At 38.6% G+C, this 21,834-nt stretch overlaps 1 protein-coding gene across 6 annotated transcripts in view; it reads right to left on the bottom strand.

The window, feature by feature from the left end:
- LOC132378293 (heterogeneous nuclear ribonucleoproteins A2/B1-like) overlaps nucleotides 1-21,635 on the bottom strand; it is a 29,032-nt gene extending 7,397 nt beyond the window's left edge. Inside the window, exons 1-11 of one of the 6 annotated variants that reach the window (XM_059945092.1) lie at nucleotides 21,456-21,635; nucleotides 19,071-19,184; nucleotides 18,480-18,626; nucleotides 14,521-14,731; nucleotides 13,350-13,451; nucleotides 11,035-11,112; nucleotides 10,883-10,948; nucleotides 7,311-7,391; nucleotides 4,453-4,569; nucleotides 2,252-2,322; nucleotides 524-725 (exon numbers count right to left, since the gene is read on the bottom strand). In XM_059945092.1, the coding sequence (XP_059801075.1) occupies nucleotides 2,276-2,322; nucleotides 4,453-4,569; nucleotides 7,311-7,391; nucleotides 10,883-10,948; nucleotides 11,035-11,112; nucleotides 13,350-13,451; nucleotides 14,521-14,731; nucleotides 18,480-18,626; nucleotides 19,071-19,184; nucleotides 21,456-21,461 (969 nt within the window). In that variant the 5' untranslated portion in view covers nucleotides 21,462-21,635 and the 3' untranslated portion in view covers nucleotides 524-725; nucleotides 2,252-2,275. Of the gene's footprint in view, nucleotides 1-523; nucleotides 1,896-2,251; nucleotides 2,323-4,452; nucleotides 4,570-7,310; nucleotides 7,392-10,882; nucleotides 10,949-11,034; nucleotides 11,113-13,349; nucleotides 13,452-14,520; nucleotides 14,732-18,479; nucleotides 18,627-19,070; nucleotides 19,185-21,455 lie in introns of all 6 variants that reach the window. The other 5 variants (XM_059945091.1, XM_059945093.1, XM_059945094.1 and 2 more) reach the window with 5 other exon arrangements.
- Nucleotides 21,636-21,834: the final 199 nt, after the last annotated feature.

Below are 21,834 nucleotides of genomic sequence, written 5' to 3'. Positions count from 1 at the left end.
AGATCACTTAAAACTTAAAGTATTGTACAGGTTCTTTTAATCAATGGAATGAATTCAGGTTCTTGAGCCAACTTGCACAACCCTAACTTCACCACAGCAATGGAAAAACAGACCACCTATTGTATTACCATAGACAAAGGGCAAAGAAAAAGCTATTCAAGACAAGGTCTTGTTTTTGAAGGCCCCTCCCATTCTTATACTAACATGCCTGTGATGCTGTTGAAGGCAAATTTTCCATTTTATTTGTAGCTCACTTTACTTGTACACATGACAATAAACTTAACTGATTTTGTACAGCACAAGGGTCAATAAAGGTTTTGCTTTAAATTACCAGTGCTTTAATAGGAAAAGGGTTTTTTTCTTTTTTAAAAAAAAGCTCTATTATACAAGTATTTCATTAAGCAAGGCGATCAATATGTGTTTTATAATTTTCAAGCATGGCATCAATGCTCTCAGCTCTGAAGAGCAAACATTCAGTCTCAACATTCAAATTAATACTAATGGTTCAGTTCTGTACACTTACCTACTTCAGAAGAGAACAAAACTCATCATGTGGCTTACAGCCAAGATCACTGCCCTCACCACTGTGATTTCAGTTTCAGTGCAGCTCAGACCAGTTGACAGAGGTCAGATGCTGGCTGAGGATGGTTCTGATCACATGTGGAATGAAGACTGGCAGCTCTCACTTTAAGATCCAGTGGACAATCAACACCCACCTTCAGAAACTAAAACCATAAATGGCATAGAAATGATATTAGTTAGGCACAAAGAGACTGAAATTTTATTTTTGTTCTTGTAAATTGGAAAGCCACCAAAGTGAATTTGGAGTAAAGAAATTCCCACGTGATAGAACAGAACAAATTTGATATATCAAAAAAATTATCTGCTAGATTTCTATGAGCTAAGTTTTGACCACCTCTTCACTTCTGTAACATAAAAGACAATTAAATAATATCTTACCTACATGGTGAAGTTTAACTGATGCTTAGCTCTATTCTGCTCTATAAGACACATCTGTTTTCGTTGGCCTTCTCTTTAAATTTACTGCAGTAAAAGCTTTTGATCCATGAATACCGCTCACTGTTACAACAGTGCTGGCTGAAATTAGGCTTCTTTGTCCAGACTTCTTGTGCTAGACCTGTTTTCTTGGAAGTGTAAACCATTTGCTGTTTTAACGTCGGATCATGCCTTTCCTGGCCGATGAAGTAGCTGCTGTATCTATACGTTCTAACGATCTCTCCTTCTCGCAGAAACCAGTTCTAGCAGTTTTTAAATTCTGAGGACTTGACGATTCATCTCTGCACTTTATGCCTGATTAGCAGTCCTTGCATTTCCCTGGCTGTGATAAAAGCTGGAATTACCCACCCACAATATATCTACCTAAGAAAACAATTACACACCCCCTTTTCTTTTTTTTTGGGATTTTATTAAAAGTTACTGTGGACATACAACATTTTCCAAACTCTACACACTGCAGATATTTAACATAGAAAGGCTGTATATAATAACTCCATGATCCTGGTTCATAGCTCTCAAAATTCTCAGTGCATCTAAGAATATTTAAAAGTCAAAATCCCCTCAAACTCATAACAATTCCACATTGGAACTTGTATAGAACACTACAAAGATACTACAGCAAAGAAAATTAAAAAGCTATAAATCTGTCTCCAAGGCATCTTTACAGTCCTTTCTCCACATCAAGAGTCCGCTCAATAAACAATCCCAAGCATTGACAAAATGGTTTTCTCTGCCTGTGCACTGGAGTCTTCCGTCATCTCACTGCCTTTTTATGTTCCGCTGAGATAAATTTTTTCCTTAAAATTTTGCTGAGAGAATAACCTGCAGCTGTCCTGTAAACTCTGGGCTCTCATCCTCCCCTATTTATATAGTGATGCCTGTTACAATAAAATAAAGGTAAATAGTAAGCAGCAGTTAATCACAAAAATCCAATGTTACTATCTATTTAACATAGAAATGGTACAAAGCCCTCAAAGACCGTTTTGCCAAATGTTATGTTTCCAGAAGTTAGTTACAATACACTTTAACTACATTACTCCTCCCCAGAGCATTTGCTACAATTATGAATAGTTGTGCATATGTATTTGGAGCAAAGACATGAAAATCATCATTTAAGATTACTTGAAACCTTCCAGATTTAACAATTCAAAGGTTCATTTAATGTCAATGTTTGAAGTTTACATATTACTGGTATTATTAACAGTAAAATGTTCAGAATGGATCACAAACTTACCCTTGGAATGGGGTTGTTGTTGAATTAGTATCTGTTGCGGCCACCAAATCCTCCGCCTCCACCATAGTTTCCTAAAATTAAATTGTAAAAAATGTGCTTACCCAATTCAATTAGTTTTCATTCAGAAATACTGCTGTACTACATATTCTAATTCATTCCCCCCCCCTCCCGTACACGTCAGAATTCACAACTCAGCCTCAGCAAAAAACCTTGTAAATTGATCATTAGTCCTTCTCAAATGCCAATTGATCACCCACTCTTCCTTGGAAAAAAAAGCCTTGAATTCCTCTTAACACCAGCAGCTTCCTTTGGGCACACTGAGCAATTTACATTTTAAGATTTAGCTTTGTTCTAGTTTAAGAATAGGGAATAACTTTCACTGAGGAAATTTGCATTAAACTGAAGGACGAGCTCCCCTGAAGGATTTTAAACAGAAAACATCCACGATTTCTTCCACAGATTCTACCGACTTCAATGCTTCCAGTATTTTGAAATAAATACCAAATATGTCTGAAGATACCAAGTTCGTTAGTTAAGAATTCTGAACGATCATTGAAGAACTTAATTTCAAGTATTTTAAACCAAGGATTTATCAATTTTTAGGAAAGTTACATCTAGTACAATTAAAAGGTCCTCATCTTAAAGCCTAATAATGCAGAATTAACAATATAAGTAACCACTAAATCTACACAAGTAAAACAATCCTACAGAAAAATAAAATATAGTAATAAAACAAACATCAAGATAGGAAACAGGCCCTTTTGCCCAAGCAGAAAGTGCCTTCAGTCCCACATGCCTATACTTGGCCCAAATCCAACTTGTCCATATAGGAAATGTTCTATCCAAATGTCTTTTAAATCACTGTAATTGTACCCATCTCTACCAATCTTTTCCCTAGCAGCTCATTCCATACGCTATTGTGAGAAAAATTGAGATTATAGCATTTGCAAGGGATCCACAGCAATCAGTATTTAAACTTTTCTAGAGATGCTGAAATTTATTCACCAATTTAAAATTCTCAAACATTGCATTCTAAAATTGATTGTCATCCTGGTTAATTTCTTGAAGATCCAAGTCAAAGCTGAAAGGGCTCAAAGGCAAAGACTATTCTCTAATTAAAACCTCAAGTTTACACTTAATTTCTTTAGTGAAATGTCCAAGACTGATGCTTATTACAGCAATTCAGCCACAAGATTCCAAATTTGTTTTATTGTTACAAGGAAATAAAGATGATTTTAATGCAAGCTGTGGCTCAGTAAGGAATGCTAAGTTTCTTTCCAATAGCAGGTCAATGTTTAATGTAATTTAACTTTAGCAATTAAAATTTATCACTAGATATTTGTGCAAATGCAGATAAATTTAAAATTCCTAGTTAACATTTTGGACAAGAGGTTATTTGTACAGGTTATATTTTCCATTTTGAACAAGCATAAAATACTTAATGGTTGAAATACTCTCGTAAAATTACAATGTCACTAGGCAAGCTGGTAGAATGGAAGAGAACTTTCATGACATGAGAATACCTGCAAGTTTTATCAGCACAAATCACCTTTGAAAAATAACCAATGAAAAAATAAATTTGTGGACAGCAAAGTCCCATAATGCTACCACAAATGAAATAACTTCTATGGGATCCTATGCATTCCCAATACAGCAGATAGGTACATAACGTGGCATCTCATTTGAAAGACAGTTCTTGATAGTCTGCAACAAGAGTTTCATGAAAACTTCCCCAATCAGTCTGCACCTTTCTGCAAAAGGTAATGGAAAGGGTGTTGAACCTGCCAGCAGCAGACAACTTAAGGGACAGCTGTGTTCCCTGTTGAAAAAGGTGTCAAGCGATTCCAGTTAGACAATGAACAATGACTTGAGGATAGGATCATCTCATCGGTCTGACACTCCTCTCAACACCTGAAAGATCTGTCACTGAGCAACAGTATGGCCAGCTCCATTAAATAAGCATAGAAGGAAAGTAACAACACAGTAATACTAAATTATGATTTGAGTGCTGTAAAGACAAACCTTTCAAACTTTGCTTATGGTATGCTAAAAAAAAGCTTCACCTTGGAACTGCTCAAAGCAATCTATTGAAGTTAAAAACAATATCATGATTCTACTTTCTAAGAACACCTTTCATCCCAGACAAGAATTACAAACCTCCCAATATAAACTTTCTACCATAAGGTAACAAGAGAAATTACCTCCATATGGTCCACCCATATTTCTACCTCCAAAGTTTCCTTTCATTGGTCCAAAATTAGAATTCTGATGATTGTAATTTCCAAAATCATTGAAGTTACCACCACCACCAAAATTTCCTAAGGTTAAAAAAAAGGTAGATTACTATATTTTGTTCAAGCCCTTTCATTAACTCTTATCCTTTGCTGTGGTTATGAAAAGATTTCAATGTCATTTGTAAAAATCACAAATCTTTCCATATTTTCTTTTACATAGCAGATTCTGCAGCCCCCCCACCCCCCGCCAAAAAATCACTATCAATGCAAACACTAAACAGCAAACTCCAAGTTGGACTTTGTAATGGTCTGGAATCCATAATGATTAATTATTGAAAAAATTATGACCTTGGGAATCAAGGAAGATTTAAAACAATATTTTGTATCTGCCTTCATGCAAGATTACTTGACAAATACTCCAAGCTAACAGGTGGCTAGATTAAAAAAAAACATGGGGAAAACCTTTATAATGGACATCCCCTTAACATCTTTTGATATCAAGACTCTAGAATCCATGGCTTAAGAAAAAAGCTAGTCACTTGGAGTAAAATGCAATCAGACGCAATTTTTGTGGAAGAAAAATAAAGAGCAATGTATTTGTACTTTTGGGGATACAACAAGCAATGAACAGATGGGGAAGTGTAAATGCAATATATTTGGATTATCTAGGTTTTTGATAAGGTCTCACACAAGACTGGGGTACTATCAAACTTCAATACTACGAGTGTGTTATCATATAGAAGACAAACAGAACAGATGTCTTTTGTGCTGGAAGAATACAACCAGAAAGATCTGTTCTTGGTCCCAAACAATTTTCTAACTATATTAATGATTCAAAAGGAGGGGCAGACTATTTAGCTTCTCAAGTTTGCTGACGACAAAAGAAGTTGGAGGGCATGCTGTATTAGGAACATATCACTCTTATGGCACAGGTTGAATGAAGAGAAGTAAACATGGCAAATAGAATTTCATGTGACATCATGGTTAGCAAGAGAAATCAGAAGTATTATTTGAAGAAACACTGTAAATGAGTAGATATCTAGGTATTCTTGCAAATAAAGCTAACATACAGGTAGACCAAGTATTACGACAAATGGTACACTAGTCTTCATTGCGGAGGTTTGAATTTAGAAATGGTGTTGCTAGTATTCTATGGAATGATGATGAGGCAACATTTAGCATACTGGATACAATTTTGTCCTCACTGTTTCTTCAATGCCAACAGTAGACAGTCCAGAAGAAATTCACTAAGCAATTATAGGGATTTGATAAGACTCTCTACCATACAGAGCAAGTTAAACAGCACAGAAATGGGCTTTGACTCTCCTCATTCATGCCAACATTTTTGTTAATTTGCACTAATCCATTTTGCCCATACTAGATCTACGTTCTTCTATAACTTGCTTGTTTACACGCATTCCAAATGACCATTGAACAATGACTAAATTGTTCAATGTAGTAACTCCAGTAACTCCTCTAAAAAAGTTCATTACTTCAGTATAAAACTCTTTCCTCTCACCTTTTAAGTATGCACTTTTATTTTTTATAACACTACCTGAAGAAAAAAAATGCTCATCATACTTATCCCTGTCTCTTACAAACAAGTACATTTAAAAAAAAAACACCCATGTTTTTCTCCAGAAAAAAACCTGCATACTTAACCTCTCCTCATAACTGAAGTTCTTGAATCAAAGCAATATCCTGGGAACCCCTTGTACACACTTGCCAGAGCAATCATATCACTTGAGTGTGGTGATTAAACTTCAAAATCAAACAATCTAACATTTCCAGAAGTTACAATAACCCAGAATTTAGATTCTGTGTTATGACCTATCTACTTGCACTGCCACCTTCAGAGAACTAGACTTGTACCCCAAGGTCTCTCCATTCATCAATATTCCTAACATTTCACATTTACCAAACTTAATCTGTGTCTTTCAAAATGCATAACCTCACACCTGTCAAGGATCAAGTTACATCTGCCAACACCATGATGAGTTAATGAAAATTGTACTCTTTGTTTTAAAATATGATTTTGAACTTAACATCTTTAGTTAGGGCTAATGCTGAGATCTGCACTAAAATGTTATGGGGGTGGTCAATTAAAACTGAGGTGCAGAGGAATTCCTTCTCAGAGGAAGCAGCACAGGCATTCTCTACCTCTGAAGGTTAAAACGAGATTGGGGAGGTATTAGATTTTAAAGAAAAATTAGGGAATTGAAACAGGCACTGATAAAAACTATTCAGATGCAAACCTGCAACCATCATATGGAATGATGGGACATGCTTGAGGGCCCAGATGCCTCTAATTTCTTGTGACCATCAAGCATTGATTTCTGCCATTGGCCTACAAACTAGGGTCAATTTATAGTGACAAATGTGCAAACCCAACATAGACAGCAAGGTTTAGTTTTATGGGTTGCAGAGGCTGCAAAAGAGCTGCACCATTATAATTCTTATTTAATGCTCAGAATTGGTTTCTTCAATTTTCTTATATCATTTAATTTTCTCTTTTAATTAATTTCAATGCAAGGTGATCTTGTGTATATTTCAGAAGTACCTCCAACTCATTTGCAGGATGTAAAGGCTACCTAGGGAATAGTTTAATTCAGAATTTCTGTTAAGTAACTTCTTAAACATTCTTTCCAATTTTATAGGAAATCGTTTAGAAGCTGCAGCATTACTCAATTCAGTTCAAAAATAGATTTTCTGTTACCTCAGTTCTGTACAATTTATTTTAACTAACATGGCAACTGCATCTTCTAACACCCTCCAGGGACCAGAAACATTTCCTTAAAACTTAACAGCAGTCATAAAGTACTCACCTCCATAATTTCCACCATCATAGCCACCACCCTGATTGCCAAATCCTCCACCATATCCAGGGCCACCGCCAAAGTTACCACCTTAATGGTAGAAACAAATAGTTGGGTGAATTTGGCAAGCTATTTAATGGCAGAGCAAAATAAGGCAAGATTCAACTGGCTCAAACTGTGCATTTAAAATCCATCCATTAATGAATGGAAATAGGAGTTTTATTTGAAAAAGGAAAGATGCAGTTATTCAACTTATTTAATTAAACCTGGAAGAAAACAGCTTGATGTTGACCTAGGAGGAGGATCTGAACCAAACATTGGTTTCCTCACGTACCAACCTGCAGATCTACTCATTTTACTTAAAGATGAGCACTGTAACTGGAAAGCTTCAATACCATCCAAAATACTTACAAATGAAAAAGTCATATCATTTTAAAGTGCTGTGGCGACCCATTTCCTGGCACATCCGAACCGGCTCACAATTAGCCAGCTTTCCGGCAAAGGGAGATAGCCTACGGGGATTTGCGAGCACAGAGCTTTGGAGCCTCTGTGCCACGGGGGGGGGGGGGCAGGTTGAGGGAGGCTTAAAAGTGAGGCTGAGGATTTCGAATAAAGTTTTTCCTTCGACTGCAGTTACCGACTCCGTCATAATTTTAGCGCTACATGTAGCACACCGCTACAATTGGTGACCCCGACGGTCCAAACGATTTTTGGACCAGAAATGACCGACGCCGCCTCTGTTCATGCGGTTTCGTTGAAACTGCCGGGTTTCTGGACACAGCGACCGAACCTGTGGTTCCAGCAAGCCGAAGCCCAATTCCACTTCCGTGCTGGACGTTGGGGGGGGGAAGAGGTTTTCACGGTGGACCGACTCAAACCGGCCCATGTGGACCTGGCGCAACCGGTCGAGTTTCCAGCACCTCGGCGCAGAGGCCGACCTCCCAAGCAGGTTCCGGCCCAGACTGTGGACATTGGGAGGTGTATTGCCGGTTCTTTGGGGGGGGGGGGGGGGTTATGTGGCGACCCATTTCCTGGCACATCCGAACCGGCTCACAATTAGCCAGCTTTCCGGCTAAGGAAGATAGCCTTCGGGGGTTTGCGAGCACAGAGCTTTGGAGCCTCTGCGCCACGGGGGGCAGGTTGAGGGAGGCTTAAATGTGAGGCTGAGGATTTCGAATAAAGTTTTTCCTTCGACTGCAGTTACCGACTCCGTGTCGTAATTTTAGTGCTGCATGTAGCACACCGCTACAGTGCAACATATTATTTGATCTGACCAGAATTGAGTATCATCATGGGGAAATATTTCTGTCATCATTTCTTACTCAAATGCAGTAAGTTGGAAGTTGTTATATAATCCCCACTACTACTTACAGTCTATGCCAAATGTCTACAAGTTTAATCAAGAGAGCATGAGAAAACCCTTGACAGGAAGGAGAAAGAAATATACAAGTTTTGACAGAATCTAAATTATTAAAAAACACCTGCTGCTTGCATACCACAAGAAAAGCTGATTACACAAAATTGACACATGTAATTGATGTCCTAAAAGAGGCAAAACTGGAAAAGTGGAGCTGTGCTAAAGAGCAAGAAAGATTTCAATAGCAGTGAACAGCAATAAAAATGTGGATTAATGCACAATTAGTTTGAATGGAAATAATATGAGAGAAAACTGTGGATTGAACAGTAGGCCTGCAGCATGTTGCCTCACAACAGAGCATTATCAAGAGGCAAACAAGGAAAGAACTGCAATAACAGGCAACCTCAGTCTACCACAGGAAGCTCTGCGGAACTGAATGCATTAGTAATTGGAGTAATGTTTCAGAAACAACCTGATCACAGATTAATACACAAAAATGCCAGAGGATTCATCCAGCCTTGTGTTTTACTTTGAATTCCAGCATCTGATTTCGTTTGGTAATCACTGATTATTTTACATTTGATCTACTGTAAAGAGACAGATTCAAGGCAAGCTAACATTTAATTAAGGATCCTCAGAGAACCAGTGGTTACACCATAGTAGAATTTTAAATAAAGATTAAGGAGATACAGAGTCCAAAACCAGCATCCCTAAAAGAAGAAAATAACAAAGAATGAAAAGCCATCTTAAGTGGACCAGGGAAAACATGCTACTGGAATGGTCAGTGTATCAACAGACATGAGAAATCAGTCACCAGCAATTTACCTCTATTAAAGAAAGATTTTATGAAAACCAACCACCTTCTGTTAACTAGGGTAAAGGAAAACATTAAAATATAAAATGGAATAATTGATTGGCCAGAGATATGCAATTTTCAGGAACCAGAAAGAAAACAAGGGAATTGATGAAGCATGATTAAATCAATAAATTAACAAGTGTTGCTACAGGTCACACACAAAAAAAGTAGGTATCCAACTGTGGAACTCCAGAACGAAATTGAGGAGTAACAGAAAACAAACAGGTTATGGTAAATAACTTAAACTAATACTTTGCATTAGTCTTCATAATGCAAATATTTCAAAGCTACTTGTAGAAGCTCGTTTTGATTTTGGTTCGGTTACTACAATACTGTTAACTAAGATAGAAGAAACTGTAACCACTTCCATCACAAATGATATAACATTGGAAAAAACTTATGGTTTAAATCACCCAAGTTAACAGAAACTAATGGCTCGCACTGTTTTTTTTTTAAAAAAAGCTACAAACCCTTTTAGATGTTGTTGAGTTCCTGAAGTGTACCAGTAGATTGGAAACTTTAAGGATGTCATCAAAGGATTCAAAAGGCCAAAAACTTAAGAGTTTATCAAAATTTTGGCCATTCGTTTAGTGAAGTTTAACAGGTTGAAAGGAAACCAAAGTTAAAGGATACAAGTGGAGTCAATAAAGGGAAAATCATGCTTAATCAATAAAGTGTATTTGGATTTCCAGACAATTGGTAAGTTATCACATCAAAAAAAACTCCTGGTTAACAGGAGTTCATACTATTGGAGAAATGCCTGTTCACACAAAGTGAAGTGTTATCAATGAGTCCTCTTTCCTCCCTCCTGACTAAAGATATACCTCATGGAATGAACCATCCTCTTAGCTATTATGAATGCCTTTTAGGGTGGGAGGCGAGAGTGCAAGGAATTTATGGACAACATGAAAATGGGAGCAAGGGCATACTACATTGAAGATACATACAAGTAGGTAGGTGAAAATTTTGCAAAGGAAATTTAAGGTTGAAACACACAGATCATGCACCCCAGTAGAAAGAATTACATGTTCTCACTCAAAATAAATAGTATGAGGGAACAGCAATTAAGAATTTCTCAGCCAAGCTTACTCATTACAACTACTCAAAGTGGTACAATACGAACACTAAGGATACAGCCACTCTGTTTTCCCCCACCACCCCATTCATAAATAAGACTATTTATAAAAACATATACAATGGTGCATAATCATGGTGGTTGCATTCAGTAGTACAACCACAATGCATCTCCTCAAATGTTAACATGTTGAAAAATCAACTGGAATCATTCTCCAGTCCAAAAACCAACATCTTTGAGGAAGGGTGGATCAGAATAAAATAAAGCCGAAATAGTACTTTGAATAAACTTACCACCTCCACCGTAACCATTGAAACCAGGACCATCGCCAAAACCACGACCACCTCCAAATCCATCTGCAACAAGAAAAACCTTAAAAGACAGACACTGCAAAATAATAAACGACTGATTATGTTAATAGGCAAATATATTTTAAAAAACTTACTAGGGCCACCTCCGTAGTTTCCACCACGTCCCATAGGATAATTGCCACCACGACCGTCTCCTCTAAATCCACCACCACCTGTCATTTACAATATTATTATTTACATATTGTTTTGCAACGGAATGCCAAAAATGTAAAATAACAACCATTCTGCTCAACAGACATAGCCATGCAATTAGATAACCACTCTCTTACCACAGCACTTTTACTAAATCCAAGATAGCCTTAATATCTAAAAATCTACATCTCTTTTCAGAATATATTCAACTCAACTGTTATAGACACCTTAAGAAATCAGTAATTCATCTAAAGAAAGACTCAGCACTTATTACAAGAGGTGGTAAAACGATTCCTGTACTTATCCGTTGAAGCCCTAGAAGAATTTGGTCTATTACAGAAGACCACCTCTCATTCTTTTGAAGAAATACATGGTATTTCAGGCAATTTCATAGCAGCCCCAAACAATTGCTCTCCAGATTCAATATGGCAAATCTCTCACAAATACATCCTTAAAGTAGGAGACCAGACTCACATATATCTCACCTGTCCCTTATAAAAATTCAGTCTGCCTTTACCCTTTCATTTCTAATCCTTCTGCAACCATTTGAGTTCTGATTTCTTGCTGGTTCTGTGTGGTTATTTTCATTACTCCTGTACAAAACACCCAAGGATCTCCTGCATATCACTGCTTTCATCAGTAACCCAATATTAAAATATTTTGGAATTTATTCAAGTACACATCCTCACCTTTTACCCATTTCCTCTGCCATTTAGCTAGTCAAAGACCACCTGTAATCCCTTCATTAATCAGACTACCAATCAAATTTAATTATTTACATACTGATTCCCTTCATCATGTCACTTGTTTACAGCAGTGGTCCCCAACCAGCAGGCCACGAAGCATATGCTACCGGGCCACAAGGAAACGATGTGATTTGGCAATATGAAACGATACGAGTCAGCTGCACCTTTTCTTATTCTGTCACGCCCACTGTTGAATGCACACAAGGTCATCAGGCGCCTAAACGCAGTGACACCCTCCCACCAGGGATCACTGGTGGCCAGCAAGAAGTGCTGTTGCTACTGGCCAGAAGCACAGACAGATGGGCACCGCCTCTGAAACTGTTTTAACACACTGAATGTTAGTGGGGAACCTGGTGCTAAAATATTTGCAGATGACTTAATTCAGGCTCAGGGTTTTGTAAGTAGCAGAGCAGCTACCTCGCTGCGATCTACTGAAAGTCATCCCTTGAGACAACTTTTGTCCGCTGATAGATCCTACAAAGAGGGCGGGAGTGCGCCGTTGCGCTCCTTGCTCAGTCGGTTGCTCTCTCCAGACAGTGACCACCGTGGCCCTGGCACAGGGGCCTCCGGCCCTTGTCCTCTCACCACCTACAACCAGCCGCACCTTGTCAAGGCGCCTGGTGGCAGGTGCACGGAAGCTGAAGCTCAGGCCCGGAGGCTATCTAATGAGGCAATGAAGCCCTCAAAACTGCTTCAGTACCTTGAGCCCAAGCAAAGACAAACCCATTGAGTTTTTTTGAGTGGAAAAACATGGGCAAGCAGGACAGAAGTGCTGATAGCCACGAAAACTAAACTGCAGAACAGACTGGACATAAGGAACCCCCTTTGAGTATCACTGTATTCCAGTCAAAATTAACACCCCTCCTCCCCACCTCCATCGGCCGGTCTGCAAGAATATTGTCAATATTAAACCGGTCTGCGGTGCCAAGAAGGTTAGTGACCCCTGGTTTACAGGTCCTCCCCACCTTACAAACTGCCTGACTTACATACTGCTTATATCCATGATGAAACATCTGGGGAAACCAATGACACGAATTAACCAGCTGCAATGTGTGGAACTTAAGTTTATAACTACATTTCTGGATCATGAACAGTTTGCAGGAATAGAACCCTGTAATAATCTAGGGAAGACTTATAGATTGAACAGGTCTTTGGCTCAGTTCCACACAACTAAAAAGCCCAAAAATTACTTATTTGTTTTTGGTTATCTAAACATTAACTAATCCACACCAACTTCTCTCTCCAAAACATTTTGGTGCAATCTTCACAACTTTTGCTTCCTTACTTTCAAAAAAAAATGTCAAGCGTACATAATCATTCTTCACATAACCCTAATATCATTTCTTCATCCTTAATAGTTACCATTTTGCCACATAAGATAATGAAATCTGTAACTGCCAAGTACATTCTGCATCTCCCTTTTACAATTTCAACATATTCTACACTCCTGCAACCCACAGGTTTTGTAAACTGTTAGTAGCAAACATTGTCTACTGGTTTTGTATACTTACCTCCTCGTCCCATCCGGTTATTTTGTGCATCCATTATTTCCTGACGAGATAGAGCTTTTCTCACTTCTGCATTGTGTCCATTAACATAATGATATTTTTGAACTGGAAGAAAAATATTACAAGAGAAATCAAGAAAGCTACCAAGACATTATACAAAACAAAGATTACTTTAGAATATCCAGAACGCAGTACAGAATAGTAAATTGGAAATGTTTCACAATACAACAGTACATCCCAATATGAATTAATGTGCAGAGATATCATAATCTCAAGTAACTCCAGTCTATTTGTTACATTCCATCTACTAGTCCTTTCTATTTATAATCTCACCTTTCCTATGATTAAATGATGTATATAAAGTCACAATCACCTATTGGCACCCTGCTTTTATCTGCCTAATCTCCAAGACATCAACCACTTATCACTACTTAGTTTCTCTTCCAATATCCTCAAGAACCACCTAATTCACTAAGTTATCATTTCTCCCTTCTAAAAATCAGGTCCTGCGTCAAATTTCCACCAGATTACTTTGAAACTATTTTTTGGGAATGTGGAAATTTTTTTTTTTTAAAATGAAGATATTCCCCCCTCCCTTTCCACAGTGAGAACACCCAATTCTGTTAATTCCATTACACATGAAAATATAGTATAATGTGGTATTTAGGACAAAGGAAGCTGCTCTAGTCAAAAACTCATGCTGGCTTGGGGGGGGGGGGGGGGGGGGAAAGAGGGCGCCATTATCAACATTTTTCCTGTCATCTCTTCTTCCCACATTTCCATCAATTCCCCACAGAAATTCAACCATGCAATGCAATTAAAAGTGGTCAATTGACCCACACGTTTTTGAATTGTAAGAGATAACCAGAGCAACCCAACTTCCATGGATAGCATGTGGTCAGGATTGAATCCAAGCCACTGAAAGTGAGAAGCCAACAGATTCACCATTGTGCCACAGAAGTATTGTTTCAAAAGTAGTAGAATTTACCAGAGGAAACTATCTGGAATGCAATAGAGGTAGTTTCGACACCGGAAAAATGTTCCAGAATCCCAAAAGCAACGGTACATTTGGGAGGGGAGGGTCAGGTAAAGTTTTGGAGAAGGACAGGAGACAAAGCAACAAGAAGTTCCATGCTAAACAGAAACAGAATGCAATTCGACTAAGGTTGCTTACGGACTATTTTGTCCACCGGATCATGGTCATCGAATGTTACAAATGCAAATCCTCTCTTTTTTCCACTTTGCCGATCAGTTATTACTTCAATGGTTTCTATTTTTCCATAGTTCTTAAAATATGATCTAAGATGATGTTCATCAGTGTCATCTTTTATTCCACCAACAAATAGTTTTTTCACAGTTAAATGAGCACCTGGCTTCCCAGATTCCTGGAAAAGAAAACTGTACTTTAATTGCAATTATAAATAATAGGTTGAATTGTGTTCAATCCAATCCAATCCAAGCAAACCTAATCCTTAAGTCATACTGCCTGCATTGGATGTCTTTACTCCCATGAGGTAGAGCAGGCCCAGATTAACAACCAGGCTTCAGGCAATTGCAAAGGCAAGTCACTCTGAATAAAGAAATGATTTGGAGGTATCCAAAAACACTTAAAATTATGGATAAATCTGTAATAATTATGCAGTACTCTTAATTAGCAAAACTTTAATTGGTTTTGCTTTTTAAAAAAAAAATGCAACAACTGTACATTAGCTATCAGCATAAAAGCTGGACCCACTTTAAATCTAGCCCCTCATATTTGGAAAAACTGGCTGTACCCAAGAGGTGAATTGCCAGCAGCCAACTTCAAGTCAGATGCTTATTTCTTCTGGCCGTCGCTGTAAAGCATGCTTGTGACCTCTGGCCAAGAAACAGTTTTGCCTTAAACTGACAATGGAATGTCACCCAAAAAGTTACAAAGAAAAACATTTGGCTCCCTAAATTGAGTGTTGGCTAAATATAAATACAGGCTCAATGGCTTAAAGGTGCCCAAAATAGAACATAATAAAGCTAACTAATAGCTACACCAACTAAAATGTTCCTCTAAATCAATAATTCAACTCAATAGAGCTGGAACTGGGAATAAAATGTTTGTAAATATGGAACTTTACAATTAACATAGATATAGAAAACTTCCAGCACAATACAGGCCCTTTGGCCCACAAAGCTATGCCAAATACATCCCTACCTTAGAACTACCCAGGCTTTACTCATAATCCCTCTATTTTTCTGATCTCCATGTAGCCATCCAGAAGTGTCTTAAAAGATTTCCGCCTCCACCACTGCCGCCAGCAGCCCATTCCACACACCACTTTCTGTCTAAAAATCCTACTGACATCTCCTCTGTCCCTACTTCCAAGCGCCTTATAACTATGCCCTTCTTGTGCTAGCCATTTCAGCACTGGAGAAAAGCCTGACTACCCACACGATCAATGTCTCTCATTGTCTCATACACCCCTATCAGGTCACCTCTTATCCTCCATTGCTCCAAGGAGAAAAGGCCCAGTTTCACTCAACCTATTCTCATTAAGGCATACTCCCCAATCCAGACAAGATACTTGTAAATCTCCTCTGCACCCTTTCTATGGCTTCCACATCCTTCCTGCAGTGAGGTGACCAAAACTATACAGTACTCCAAGTGGGGTCTGACCAGCATTCTACGTAGTTGCAACATTACCTCTCGGCTGTTAAACTCAATCCCACGATTGATGAAGGCCAAGGAATCATATGCCTTCTTAGCCAGAGTCAACCTTCGTTAGCAGCTTTGAGTGTCCTATGGACTTGGACCCCAAGATCCCGCTGATCCTCTACACTGCCAGGAGTCTTACCATTAATGCTATATTCTGCCATCATACTTGACCTACCAAAATGAACTACCTCACACTGATCTGGGTTCAACTCCATCTGCCACCTCTCAACCGAGTTTTGCATCCTATCGATGTCCCACTGTAAACTCTGACAGCCCTCCACACTTTCCACACCACCACCAACCTTTGTGTCATCAGCAAATTTACTAACCCATCCCTCCACTTCCTCATCCAGGTCATTTATAAAAATCACAAAGAGCAGGGGTCCCAGAACAAATCCCTGAGGCACACCACTGCTCACCAGCCTCCATACAGAATATGACCTGTCTACAACCACTCTTTGCCTTCTATGAGCAAGCCAGTTCTGAATCCACAAAGCAATGTCCCCTTGGATCCCATACCTTCTTACTTTCTCAACAAGCCTTGCATGGGGTACCATGAAATCCATATACACAACATCTACGACTCTAGCTTCATCAAAGTGTTTAGCCACATCATCAAAAAATTCTATCATGCTCGTAAGGAACAACGTGCCTTTGAAAAACCATGCTGACTATTCCTAATCATATTATGCCTCTCCAAATGTTCATAAATCACACCTCTCAGGATCTTCTCCATCAACTTACCAACCATTGAAGACTCACTGGCCTATAATTTCCTGGGCTATCCCCACTCCCTTTCTTGAACAAAGGAACAACATCTGCAATCCTCCGGAACCTCTCCCATCCTCATTGATGATGCAAAGATCATTGCCAGAGGCTCAGTCATCTCCTCCCTCGTTTTCCACCGTAACCTGGGGTACATCCCATCTGGCCATCTGGTCCCAGTGAATTATCCAACTTGATGTTTTCCAAAAGCTCCAGCGCATCCTCTACCTGAATATCTACATCTCAAGCTTTTCAGTCTGCTACAAGTCATCCTTACAATCACCAAGATCCTTTTCCATAATGAATACTTTGCTTCTGTATTCACAAAGTACCTCTGCTATTTCCTCCGGTTCCACACATAATTAAAATAGAATTACACAGGTCTATTGCCTCAAATGTTAATGCTACATTACTGAATTATTCGAACTATTCTACAAAAAGTACTAACAAATAGATTACTTGTGATGAGCTAGTTTCCACTGACATCCACCCAACAAAGTTTTGAGGAAACAAGTGACACAACTCTCTTCTATTTGAAGCCTAACAAAATTTCTAAGTTTCTTATACATTGTACATGGGACATTAGGGTTAGGGACCGGGACCTAATTCAGGCTCAGGGTTTCGTAAGTAGCAGAGCAGCTACCTTGCTGCAATCTACTGAAAGTCATCCTTTGAGACAAACTTTTGTGGATGAGAAGTATACAAGTGGCAACAATTAACAAGTTTACAGATTGATTTTAAAAAATGGTGATATAGTAGACAGTGAAGTAGGATATCCAAAGTTGCAACGGGATATCAAACCACTAGAATGTGGATGAATGTTTGAGGAATGTTGCTCAACACACACACTTTGGGGTACATGTACATTGTTACCTGCAAATGACAACAAAAGTAAGGCAGTGAAGATGACAGAAAATGCTTGCCTTCATCAGCCAAGCCACTGAAAGCAAGAGATGGGTTATTATGTTTCATTCAAGTAAAAATTTGATTAGGTCACAATTGGAATTTTGTGTACAGCTCTGGCCACCACTACAGAAAAATTACGCATAAGCTAGAGAAGATGCAGGCAAGATTCACAAGGATGTTGCTTAGATCGATGAGCTTTCAGTTAGTTATGAGGAGATAAATTATGCTACGTATATTCTGCCTGGAAAGTGAAAGGTGATGATTGTGGTACATAGAATTATGAGAAAACACAAAGTTTAAATAGCTATTGTCTGTTTCCCAAGGTAGTGATGTCTAAAGCTGGAGGACACGAGTTTAAGGTGAGTTGGGGTTTAACAGGGTTCTGAGGAGCAAAATTTCCATTCAAATAATAAATGGTTTCTGAAACCAGTTGCCAGAGTAGATGGTGGTACAGGTACTTGAATGAGGAGGGCATGGATGGACACAGAATTAATTTGTCAACTGGGATTAGTATAGATAGGCATGATGGTCAAGGTGGATACCGTGGAACTAAGTGCCTGTCTCTATAATACACACAAGTTCACAACTTTTAAACTTAGGCAGACCTTATTTCTTAAGCTATGGATCAAGTCAAATCAAATAACCTATTTATTAATTGCAAAAGCTTAAAAATAAATCAACAGGGCAACTACACAAATCCACTAGTTTGTGGCAGAGTACACAAGTTTACTGAGTTTATTTAATTTAGCTTTTTAAAAAAAACACTGAAAACTTACTTCTCTTGCAACTGCTCTTTTAGGCTCCACCACACGACCATCTATTTTATGAGGTCTGGCAGCCATTGCATCATCAACTTCTTCTGCAGTAGAAAATGTCACAAATCCAAATCCTCTTGATTTTTTGGTTTGAGGATCCCTCATGACCTGTGAAAAAAGTAATTTTATAATCACAAGCATAATAACCTTTTCACGCTAACATGTAGAAAATATTTTTGTAAATGCTTAGGTTAATAATAACTCAGCCCATGGAGGTCACTTCAACATTTGCAACCCTGGCGAAATTTCTAAAATATTGGCTGACTTTCCTTTCAGGTATATAATGGGGGGGGGGGGGGGGGGAGAGAAATATTATTTGAAAGTTTAACTTTTCATGTAATATGTACATAAAAGGCTTTTTATATCCCCCCCAAAAAGGTGGTTACATGGAACAAGCCCGTTATCAATAAAAATGCATTCCAAGACAATAGAGCTTAAGTTACACTAAATAGTTCATTAACTAGCCATTCTTTAAGGTATCAGCTTCAGATTGCAAGTTATTTCAAAACATTACCAGATAAATTATACTTGTATGTCTTCCACAGAACTTACCACACAGTCGGTAAGCTTTCCCCATTGCTCAAAGTGGCTTCTTAAATTTTCTTCTGCTGTATTAAAACTGAGGCCACCTATGAACAGCTTGCGGTACTGCTCCTTATCCCTGTTCTGGAGAGAGAGTCAATTGATTTATTGATTTAAACTACTATCACGATACGGACATTAAAAGGGCACTGTAGTATCAGGTTAACTGTAGTCCGAGTGCAAAACATTGTAGAGCATTAGGGGATGCCTTTGCTAGGCCAAGGACTGGTTTTCAACAGCAGTTACAGATGCCCGAGTCTGTCTGACCAAGACCTTTTCAAAAACTTAAGGGATTTCACCTAGACCAGATTAGAAATGCTGGAGGTATAATGGCTGTACCCACATCTACACAAACAATACTCTTCCTTCAAATACCATTTATACTGCCAGTTAGTTGTCTTACCACTTCCTATTCAATATTGTGCACTGAAGCTGAAAATTCTTTATTCATCATATCCATTTTCTTTACCTAACTTTACACATTTCACCATATGTAAAGACCACACTGGTTTCAGTATCACTTCTATAAAGAGCCATTTGACCCATGCGCGACTTCAGCTTGAGCCTCACGTTTTCAGTTATGAGGAAATTGTTTCAATGCTTGAAGCCACTTTCCACCCCACAGCCTTTAAATTGGATTTTATATCAAAATGTCACTTCCATCCAACGCAGCTGAAATTTTTAGACAACTATCAATGTTTTACTGAATTAATGCTGAGCTAACCAAGAGTCAAAAGTTTAAATGTTCAAAATTCCTCATAGCTTTTCCATTCTAACATCTCTGCTCTAGGCTTGGTGTTTGCGCATCATCTTTCACCCTCACTCCTTGCCTATATTTGAACATCCACTTTAAATCCTTGTGTATACACTAAAAACTAGTATTTAGTAGTTTATCTTCTGCACTCTAGTTGATCTTTCATTGAACCTGTTAGTTACTATTCTATAGATTTGCTGAGCATGCCCGCAGTTAAATGAATGTCAGGATGGTATATGGTAACAAACATGTACTTTGATAATAAAATTTACTTTGAACTGGGATGGGTTAAGTGCCCTAATTATATCCTTGGAAGAGACTTTTGGTCTGACCTTGCTCTTGTTAAGTGACATTTTCATTCACTAAATGCACTATATAGACAAAGCTTCTAAGTTTATTTTACATGTTTTCAGAAATAGCTAGAAGTACTGTAATAATTTCATTTTGTCATGTTGGAAATTAAGTCAAGAGTGAGCTTCATTTGTACCTCACTTACAAACCTGCCAATACTAATGAAGTGGGATGTACACTATTAATAAGTTAGAGTTCTGTGGCTCAGGTTTTAAGTTACATGGAACAAATGGCAACTGTGGTCCACAACAAACCCAATGACCATAATAGATCAATGAGAGAGCACACCAACAGGGCAGGCAACCTGTATGCACAACTGTGCAAATAGTAAAAGAAAATAGTGAGCAGTCAATATGGAAAACACAAGATGAAGAGTCTCTGAAAGTGAGTCCGTAGGTTGTGAAAACGCTTCAGTAAAGGGGCAAGGGGTTGAGGGGTAATAACTGGACTTGTGGTGAGAGTCCTGAGGCTCCTTGCCCTTCCTTCCTGATGACAGCAGTGATGAGAGCACGTCCTGGGTGGTGGGGTCCCTGATGATAGATAATGCTTGTAAATTAACAGAGTTCAGAAGTAAATCACCAAAATACTTTAATGTCACCACATACAACCCTGAAATTCCTTTTCTTGTGGCTTTCACACAGAAAAACAAAATAAGCAAAGTTCGACTGAAGGCTGGAGTCTATTATCTTGTCACGTTGTTGCATGTGGAAAAATGTACAGCAACTGGCTGCCTTTTCTTCAACAAGTGGCAAGAAGGATTAGAAAATTAATAATCTTGGCTCAAAGTACTTATTTGGAGTATCCCAACTCCATCTGTTTTTTTGGGGTCACATTTGGCTTGTTAGTGACACACACGTGCACTTGTACCCGGAAAGTTCATCTGTCTGCTGAACCTCGCTCTTCACTTTCAGGGTCTAAGCTAGTAGTGCAAAAAGAGAGTGCAGCCTTAAGGGCATTCTGGAGAGAGAGAAAAAAATAGGTAAGGAGAGACAGAGGGATAAGGAGGGAATAAAAATGAGATAGAGAAGGAAAAAAACGGAGAGAGCAGAAATTAACTCAACTGTACAACTCAACTGTTTTATTTGTTCATTACACTAATTCGCCCAGTGGGAAAACCAACCTGGCTTTCGACCTGCTTCCGTTACGGTATTAGCTGCATACTCGTGGATGCCTCTTTCCCCACCCCCTCCACTACTCAAATCTTTAAAAACATTAAAAAAAAACTCCAGCCCCGTTTTCCTACCCCTTACCTCCATCCTCTTCGAAAGAAATGTTTGCAAAATAACTGTACTTCAACTCAAATGCTCTGTACTCAGCGTAAAGTTGGCTCTGAATCTAAAGAAAGTCGACGGCTGAGCCGAGCCTCAGCCAGCACCTCCACTCAGTCCTTTTTCTAGAACCTTCTCTGAACCACAAAATGGGCGCCCTCCGCTCACGTGACCCGCGCCTACCAACGGAAAATACACCTAGCTCGTCCAAAACACGAAAGTCCACCAAAAAAATTTAAACCGTGCCCTAAAATTCTGAAAATCACGTATAATTTCTAAATATTTATTGATATGGCGTATATATTCGATGAAAGTTGCCGATCAAGACACGGCGGCCTTTGGCGGAAAAGACCGAAGTTCT

The sequence above is a fragment of the Hypanus sabinus genome, chromosome 20 (genome assembly GCF_030144855.1).
Source record: "Hypanus sabinus isolate sHypSab1 chromosome 20, sHypSab1.hap1, whole genome shotgun sequence".
In the NCBI taxonomy this organism is placed as follows: domain Eukaryota; kingdom Metazoa; phylum Chordata; class Chondrichthyes; order Myliobatiformes; family Dasyatidae; genus Hypanus; species Hypanus sabinus.
This window is presented reverse-complemented; position numbering and strand designations above follow the sequence as displayed.